This window comes from Nicotiana attenuata, chromosome 6 (assembly GCF_001879085.1).
Source record: "Nicotiana attenuata strain UT chromosome 6, NIATTr2, whole genome shotgun sequence".
Lineage (NCBI taxonomy): Eukaryota > Viridiplantae > Streptophyta > Magnoliopsida > Solanales > Solanaceae > Nicotiana > Nicotiana attenuata.
Window position 1 is genome coordinate 13,760,482 of NC_031994.1, and position 10,246 is coordinate 13,770,727.

A 10,246-nucleotide genomic window follows, 5' to 3' on the forward strand; every position below is an offset into this window, starting at 1 on the left:
AGAACAGAACACCAATACTCCCATCAAATGCAGAACCAACTCTAGAACAGATATTCAAGCATAAATCTGTTAAGGACTAACTTTTAAGATCCTATAAATGCACATCGACTATAGATCCCGAACCTAACGTCCCCGGCTCTTATCATATATCAATTGACACAAAAATAGAAAATGGAAGGGATTCGGAAACGAACCTGAAATTAGCGCTTTGATTAACCTGCTTGAAAGAAAAGAAGACAGCTACTGGAATCTGAGCTTCGACAAGAACAACAACCGGAACTAGACCTCAGCTGGCAAGCAATCGACGACTCGAACGACCTCGATTCAATTGCAAAACTCAAATGATCTCCGTTGTTAAAAATCGAAGTCGAAGTTGGAAAAAGGGAATAGAAACATTTTTGTATACTTTTTTTTTTCTGGAAAACTCAAAATCAAAGAAAAACACCAAAAATATTATTCTCTTTTTCTTATTTTATAAACGGACAGATGACTTCAATTCGAAAAATAGAGAAAAAGGAAAGATATCTATTAACCCTAGAACTTCCGCCTCTCGATTTTTCTCTCCAAACCCCCCCCCCCCTCTTTCTTCAAAAATTTCTCTATATATCAGGCAAAGACCGGATGAATGAAGGGCTAGGATCAATTGAAATCGATCCCACGCTCCCTATTCATCCAGCATATGCCTTCTAGAGGCTTCAAATATGTGAGAAGAGGAGTGAGAATGAGAGAATATTTGGGTTCGTTACTTGTCAGGCCACGTGGAGGAAAGAGAAGAGGAGTAGGGGACCATGAGCGCGTGGGAAATTTTTTGGGTGGATCTGGGGTATTGTAGCAGTGGGCAGAGGTTGGAGATGGGGCGGGGGGGACGTTTGGTTAGGGGTGTTTAGGTTTAGGGTTAGAGAAATATTTAGTTTTTATATGTGGGAGGGGGTGAAATATGACCATTGGATTAGAATTAATGAGTGGCTAGAATTAAATGGGACTGTTGGGGCGGGTCATGGGTCGATCCGGGTCAGTGGGTTCTGGGTTAAGGGTTGGGAAGATTGGGCTTGCCAAAAATTTGGGCCTCTGATGGTTCAAATTTGGGCTTCTCTCTTGGATCCATGATATAAGCAAATAGTTTAAGAAAACTTGGCCTAAACCAAATATTCTTTTCTTTCTTTAAAACAAAGTAAAGATACTACAAATAAAAATAATTATTAATTCCTAACAAATATCAAGCCAAAATATTTTAAAAAGTATATCATAAACAAAACTACTTTTGATATTTTTTAAATATCATACTAAATAGGATTAGATTAAAATCATCGCAAAATTAAAATGATATTACTATCAAAAATACTAATATTCTTGAAAAAGATATGTAATAAGTAAAAAACAAAGTGCAACTATTTTTTTGTGTTTTCAAATTTAATTTTATGAAAGGTAGATAAACTAAAAGTAACAACATAAAATATTAATTACCTAAATAAAAGAAAATATTTTTGTACTTTTCATTTTTGTGATAAAATAAAATAGTCAAAGCTATTTAAAATAGTGATATTAGACCTAAACTAAATATTTAAACGCTAAAATGTGTGAAATCTCGGAGAGGGTCAAAAATTACATATCTACAACAAAATAGTAAAAATTTTGGTCAAACTTAAAATAATTATAAGGTAAAAATTCATAAGCTGGGGTGACCACCTTATGGCTTTTGGCTTATTTTTTTACTTATAAGCACTTTTAACTTTACCAAACGTGTAGATAAGCCGAAAAGTGCTTATATGCTAGTTTGACCAGCTTATAAGCTTAGCCAATCATCCTCATAATCCATTATTAGTGTCTTAAATTAAGAAATTCAGTTACAACCTTTTCTTTTTTTCTTTCCACTCCTCTTTCCCTATTTCCGTCGCCTCTCATCATATGCAATCCATTATTAGTGCCTTAAATTATGAGATTCAGTTACACTCTTTTTTCTTTTTCTTTCCTCTCCTCTTTCCAATAGCGCCTTAACTGTAGTATAACAATTCCAATAATGTCAAACTACAATGACGTAAAATAGTTCAAGACCTAATTGAGAACCAAATCTTATAAAACTATTTTAATAGCTTGAACCGGAAAGTAGCGCCAAACCAAAGCAATAAAGACATAGACGATAGACAACACCTAAACTAGACAAGTTGAATGACGGAATATTCAAATTTGATACGTCTACAATAACATATAAACTAAAAACAAATTTTATACAACTAATTATAAAGTATACAACTTATTTATGACTTATCTACAACTTTCATTCATCATTTTTACCCAATTACAAATAACTAAAATATCATCCAACTTAAATAAAAAATTTATACAAATTTATCTTTTGTATGTATTTTGTACATGATTTGTACATATCTTGTATATGGTGTCATCTTCTTCTATGAAATTCCAATCATAACTTCCTCTTTTAATACAATTTTGATACAAATCAATAATTTTATGTAAAAAGAATGTATTTATAACTTAAATATGAATTTCATACATTATAATTTTTAAACTTTCATACAACTTTCAAATAAAAAAAATATAACTACAACAGAACAAAACTTAAATACAATTTACATATAATTATAATCAACTTTAATTCATCTTCAAGTTTCAATCTGAAAGTTCATCCAATATCAACTCTAATTTATGTAGATTGAAACAGAATTCACGTGGAAATGATACAAATATATATATATATATATATATATAGATATACATACATATACGCTAGTTGTCCCAAATATTTTAAATTAATTAACACTCTGCAAGAAGCAACTTAAAGGGAAAAAAAAAAAAATCAGAAATAGCCTAATTTACAACTATAAATTGAAAATTAGCCATACTTTTAAAAGTACTCGAAATTTAACCACTTTTTCATTGAAAAGTAAAATCTGAACAAAAACACCCTTAAAAATTCGAAAAAATCCCAGCATAGTATAGTGGAGTTCGGATTTTTTTATATATAAGGTTCAATCATAATGTGCTGAAATTTAATAATTTCCTAGAGTTTCATCATAATACCCTGAAAGTTTATATACAGGCGCTGCATATAATCCAGCTAAGGTATTTTTGTCCAGATTGTCTCCGCATAAAAATAGTAATTTTTTCCGATAAATTTATAAATAATTTCTATTTTTTAATTATCAGTCCGAAAACTGGCTAACCCATGCTATTTGTACCATTTTAAACCCAAGAGGCAAGAAGCGTGCGATTTATTAGTTTGGCGTCTTTAACCTCGTCAACCAAATTAACACAATGACTGTTACACTTTTGTAACAAAATAAATGCATAAATCGCCCGACATTGGGCTTTATACTAATTTTATATTTTCTAAGAAACGTCACATTATTTATGTAATAAATATTTTTTTTATAAAGCATTATTTTAGAAAAAAATTCTCAAAATTTTGTCAAGGTGGAGATATTAAATTTGAACTATTTCTCAAAACAAAAATTTCCATCGCCAACCAATACAGCTATAATTGTATGCTTGGTGGTGTTGGTGTTAATAATTTGTTTTACTTATTGCACAAAATTACGACCATCAAGTTAAAGCCTAATGGCGCTCATTCAATTCCCGGCCAGGTTGCGATTCGAAATTATATGTGGCACAATCATGAATTATCCGTTTAAAATATGAGTCGCATGAAATATGAAAAACAATACTTTCATAATACTTCAAATATAAGGGAAGGGAAATTTTACAATATTGAAGACAATAAATTTTATGAATCCCTATATGCGTGCACCTTTGGTAATTGAAAGAGATTTACAACAAAACCCAAGATTGACAATAATGATAGAACTTGATAAAAACTCATCACCAAAGGGAAAAAAATGTCAAACCAATTAAAAGTCTATTAATGTTTGGATTCCTTTTTTTTTGTGGTTGGGTATACCCCACCGGTATCCGGTACCTGCATGCGCAGCGTAAGGCTTATTTAAGGGGGAAGCGCTCCTTAACAAAAAAGATTCTCGTTCGCAAGGCTCGAATCAAGGATATCTGATTAAGGATGGAGGGATCTTATTTATCCTACCACGACCCGTATTGTTTAATGTTTGATTTCTCTCGATGTTGTAAAAGGATGTCAGGCAGGCCACGAGTATCTCTGAGAATCAAAACTTGATACGTAGCTCCCCATATTATCGACCTTGTTCAATTGTAATAGTTAGCCCATTCTTGGTAGAGGATGCTATAGATTCACTAGAAATAGTAGTTCTTGCCACAAAAGCTGGATGATTAGGTTTTGGAAGAATCATACTTTCACCCCCAAGCATTACTATGACGTTCGACATACTTGGACGTTCACTAGGGTTTTCTTGTACGCATAAGAGACCAATGTTAATGCATTTTATTGCTTCATCTATGTTACATGTTTCAAGTAGCGATTCATCCACCAAATTGATTGCCTTCTCTTCATTCCACAATCTCCAAGCCTGCGATGCATCATTAATTACCAAAATAATATTATATATTCAGGGTCGGAGGGAGAGTATTAATTACGGCCGGACGAATTCACTAACTTTGCTCAAATTCTTTTGTATTAAAAAATCTATTATATATATGTAAATATTTAATTGTGAACCACCAATTAAGAGAGCTATGGGTTCGATGGCAATTCGTCAGAACCCATAAACTTTAAATTGAGGCTCTGCCACTGTATATGCTCCATTTGCTTCATGTTATGTGATGCACTTTGACTTCTCATGAAATTTAAGAAAGAAAGAAAGAAATATAAATAAACCTCCTTTTGCTTTCTCAATAATAAAGCCTCTGACCTTGTATTCGTTCGCCAAATCTTGTTCAGTTCCATCCAAGCTCGGTTTTGTCAAGAAAGACTAACTTTTGAAATTTGTGGTGTAAAATAAGTCATATATATTTGTTTGTTATAATAATCTCATTAAGGACAAAATAAAAGTTTAAAGTTCAATTATTTCGAAATATAGAAAGATATCATTCTTTTTGGTTCCGACTAAAAAGAAAAGTGTATCGCATAAATTGGGATACAGGACCAATAAAAATTTTGTTTGTTGAAAAAATAAACACCAAATCTTGAAATTAAAATTTTTCACTCACATATTCGATGAGGTTCCTTGCCTCTTCGCATTGATAAAATCCGGTGTTTCTTCTGCCGCTTAGAATTTCAAGTATAATTACTCCAAAACTAAAAACATCTGACTTGGTTGAGAACGATCCATTCAACGCATACTCCGGAGACATATAGCCACTGAATGAGAACAAATAATCACATAATCTAAGTAAATAAGTTTGTATCATATCGTAAAACATTGAAAATAATGTTTTAAACTTACTAGGTTCCGACAATTTTTTTCGTATTTGCTTGTGTAAAATCTCCTTGAACAATCCTTGCTAAGCCAAAGTCCGAAATCTTGGGGTCCATTTCTTCGTCTAGTAAAATATTACTAGTTTTAAGATCTCTATGAATGATCGTCAGCCTTGAATCATGGTGTAGATAAGACATTCCACGGGCAATTCCAAGTATAATGTCAAATCGTTTTTTCCAGTCCAGCAATGTGCGATTTTGTTCATCTTTTATGGAAAAAATTAGTGTCAATTAATCATGATAGCTACTAATTATGAAGAAATTAAATAAATAAAACTAGCAAGAGAAGCTAACCAAATATGAAGGTGTCCAAACTCTTATTTAACATGTACTCGTAAAGTACAATCTTTTCATTTCCCTTTACACAATAGCCACAAAGTCTAACTAGATTCCTGTGTTGAACTCTCTCGATCAATAACACTTCATTCGTAAATTCTTCTATGCCTTGTCGAGATTGAGTTGATAATCTTTTAACTGCAATCTCTCTTCCTCCTAGAAATTTACCCTGAGGAACATTTATATATCAATATTTAGTGAACTCAATAATAATATATAAAAGTAAAGGGAAGCCCAGTACTCAAGGCATCCCGCGTGAATGTTCACGCAGGTCCGGGAAGGGCCGTACCCTAAGGGGTGTGATATAGACAGTCTAACATAATGCAAGCATTAGTGGCTGCTTCCACGACTCGAACCTGTGACCTATTGGTCATATCGGAAGACAACTTTACCGTTGCTCCAGAGGCTTCCCTTCTTCAATAATAATATAATAGTTTAGAAAAATCTTGTTCACACACATGCAATCATACACACAAGTAAGTGAATATATATTTGAGAAAAGAAAGATATTTGAATGACCTTATAAACGGGACCAAACCCTCCTCGGCCCAGCATGTTTGCCTCTGAGAATTGATTTGTAGCAGCTAATATGCTTTCAAAACTAAAACATCGAACATCCATTGTATTGTCATCATCTTCATTAGTCAAATCGTTAGGGTTTACTCTACTCTTCAAATGATCCAAAAGATTCCTTTGGCCTAAAGAAAGTGGTAGAATTTAATGAGTTAGAATATGCTATTTAAATAAAGCCGAACGTTGGCTAGTGTGTTTGGTTTTATTCGACTTTACCTTTTCTATTTGCCATCCTTCTTCTACAATAAAAGGAGGTAAAGGCGCAGCATACTAATAGAATTGTCAGAAATGTTGTTGCAAGAATGATCGTGACTTTGAGCCTTGCGGTTGATTGCTCTGCTTAATTCGAAATGAAGTAGATATACTTAGAAAATTTGAGAAACGAAATATCAATTGCTAGAATAGAGAATTTCAATGTAACAACAACAACAAACTCAGTATATTAATTCCACAAGTAGAGGTCTAAAGAGAGTAGTACGTACGCAGCCTTACCCCTACCCTGTGCAGGTAGAGAAGCTGTTTCCAGTAGACCCTCGGATCCAAGCAAGCATGCAAAACACGATAGTATAGAGAAGAAATGCAGTAGTGTAAAAGTCAGGAAGGCAGTAACAACAACAAGGAAGTAGTACAATCAAAACACAAACAACATCAGGTAGTAATAGAATTTTAAGAATATGAAAAAACTAGAATAACGATATTACCAAAGAAAGAACCTCCAGATTAAAATATTTGCACCAATGATAGAGTGCATGACATACTGAGATAGTATAATTTTTGGATTACGTACCTTGGTCACTTGGAAAATCAGAAGCAGCAAGTTTGATAAACAGGTTTCTTCCTCTTTGATCATCTTGAGACAGTTGTTGCAGATTTAGGAGCTCTTTAGTCCAAGTTAAACAATCACCGCCGTCATAAGCATAAGCAGTACAAGAACAATTTTTGACACAAGTAGATTCACATTCTGCTCTTGTAGCTTTGACTGTTTCATAGTGCTTTGGTAATGTCACCTGAGACATCATCCAAATTCTATCCCTAAAGGGAGCACTAGAATTGCCGCAGCTCAAATTTGTTTTCCTAACACAACCTTGAGAAAAAATATCCAAATCCCAATCCGTATCTAATCTGGGAACGAAACCAGGGAAACAACTGCATACTGAACTTGAGCTGGGATTACAAGTACCAAATGCTCCACAATAAGCATATACATCACAGGGCTGTGTTGGTTGAAGGAAAAACACATTCCATTGATGAGAGCTATCCAACCATGTGAATTGCTTCATTACTCCCGTGACATCAATAACAAATCTTGATGTGACTAAAGGACTAAAGAAAGTATGTGCATAATAAACCTCATTATCATTGTTGATATACGTATAGTTAACTGTTGTGTTGGGAATGTTATATGGTACATTACTAAACCTATCTCCATCCCAAGTACCACTGTTCCAGTATTCCTCAGTTCTATTCCACATTGCCCTAATCTGGCCATTTCTTGGATTAATCTCAACAGTGTAAGGCCCTGGATTAGGATCTTCTAAACTCCTCCATGATGTAATGTATTGCATGGCTTTCGTATGTTTGTTATAACTAAGCTTTGAACCAGGCATATAGGTATTGGTAGGGTTGTCGAAACTTTGCCAGAGTAGCGGAGATGTTGAATTCGACCCATCTCTCAAAACAAAATTTCCGTCATCACGAAGAACAGCTACGACAGAATCAGGCATTTTGGAGTAGTTGATATTTGTTCTCCATATTGGTTGTCGGAACCCATTCAAGAGAACTAAGTTTCCATTCCTAACTGTGAATTCTGCATTAGCCATTTCAGGAAAAGAAAGTTTCTTTTCCCTATTTGCTACCCAAACGATTGTTTGCGGGCTTATGTTTTTGTACCATATGCCAATGTAATAACTGGAGCCGTTGTCTGGTGTAAAGAAGCCCAACTCAAAGTTTTCACCCGAAGAGACAATAGTAACACCGATAATAATGGATTTTTTTGCGCTAATTCTATCTCCAATGGAAAATTCCTCTTGTCCAAAAGAAAGTGAGGAATTGAGGGAAAAGAAAGTGAAGAACAAGAAAAGCATCAGAAAAGAAGTAGTAGTAATTATTTGGAATACCATATTTAGCTGCTGATGCACAAAACTATATATGCTAATCAAAGAGAAGGTAGATATATATATATATATTATGAGATGATCATTTGAGTGTTTTTTCCTTCTGTATTTACACGTCATTGGAAATTTGGAATAGAGGGAATTTGCGGCTTCTTACGTTGGCCGCCAGTGAGTTGGGACTTACACAGACACAGAGAATCTGAAATGTCATTCTGTCTGCAGGCCTTATGGAAAGATAGTTGGATAAACAATAGAAAAGGAGCTACTGTCTGTACGGCGTCAGACCACTTATTATTAGAACTAATCCGATAAAGAAATTAAAAATGAAGATCTCATAACTAGGGGCGGATTCAGGGGCGGAGGGGGGTTCGCCCTTCGCCGAAAAATTACACTGTATATATAAGACAAAATCTATTTTTTACCTCTATATATTAAGTTTTGAACCCCTTAACACAACCCAAAAGTGTAGTTTAGTGGTTAAGGGGGTTCAAAACCTTCAATAGGTCATAAGTTCAATTCCCACTAGCTACAAAAATAGTTTTTAATTTAAACCCCCTTCTTGGAGATTCTACCTCCGCAACTGCAGTCAATGCATACACCCATTTCAGGAGGGGTGCTCATTGAGGTTTACCTCCTTAGTGGGCCTGCCTGGCGCAATTAAAATTTGATTGACTAGTGGGTTTCAGATACGAGATAATAACAAATAGAAATAAAATTTATTGTGGATCAAGAATTTAAATCTGCTTGACACATATTTTGCATTGCCGTTACTTTGTCCTGAGTTTTAAGTATATGAATTAGAAGTGAAGAAGGAAAAAGACACAATTGCATTCTTATTTTTATTTTTAGATGTAATTGCAACAACAATAACAATGCAGTGAAATTCCACAAGTGTGGTATGAGAGATTAGTGCGTGTGCAGACCTTACCCCTATATTATAAGGATAAAGAGACTGTTTCCAATAAATGCAAAAGGAAACAGTAATTGAGAGAGCGGTTTTTTCATAAGAATAAATATCTTTTTTCAAATGCCAAAAACAACTCCACACGAGAAAACACAACTTAAAATCCACCTTGTATCATGTTACCTGACGTACAGACCATTGTACTTAACAAAAACTATACTAAACTTGAGTAATCCTTTTAAATTATACATCTATATTTTCAGGGGACTTCCTGTCGAACTTAGCTAGTCTGTTTATTTTTCTTTGCTTTGCTAATAAAAGAAATTATATTAAAACTTAACCAGGGTCGTTACAGAGGGGAACTGAACGTCGTGTTTCAGCCTGTTGACATTTTGCAGTCACTCATCAACACACTTGGGAAACAAATTGTGTATGAGAATGGAGATATATGTTAACTCATATATATATATACATCGTCCGTACGAAGAATTCTTTATACTATCAGGTTACCTAAATGATATTAACCGGTAAGCCAACCAGCTTAAAATATGATATTTATAATCTTAAAGATAAGACATGTTATTTTATTACACCTAGGTAAAGGACACTCCGTTCTTTAATTATCATCTCTCAGTTCTCAAAACTGAAAACAACTTAGCGTACTCGCTATGTTTCATGTTACTTGATGCCCAATAAAATGTATATATTAATAACTAACCATTGTAGATAAGCAAAAGATATCTAACCTGAAGAATTGTCATAAAGACCTTTTGAAAACTTGATTGAAGAAAATAACCTTCATTTTTCTTTTCACTTAGTTTTAGGCCCAAACATTACTAACACATGGTTTAATGACTTAAGGGGTGGTCGGGAGCCAATTTAATATAATTAAAATTTTAGGATTAGATATTAAAATTAGAAAAATTTCATTTTCCAGCACTTCACCCCCCCCCCCCC

At 33.9% G+C, this 10,246-nt stretch overlaps 1 protein-coding gene across 1 annotated transcript; it reads right to left on the reverse strand.

The window, feature by feature from the left end:
• Window positions 4,161–8,391, reverse strand: LOC109227646 (G-type lectin S-receptor-like serine/threonine-protein kinase At4g27290). The gene is made up of 6 exons (XM_019392846.1): window positions 7,059–8,391; window positions 6,218–6,396; window positions 5,657–5,867; window positions 5,331–5,568; window positions 5,095–5,245; window positions 4,161–4,454 (listed from the first exon to the last, which is right to left on the reverse strand). Exons 1-6 carry the CDS (start codon window positions 8,389–8,391, stop codon window positions 4,161–4,163), a joined length of 2,406 nt encoding a protein of 801 aa, XP_019248391.1.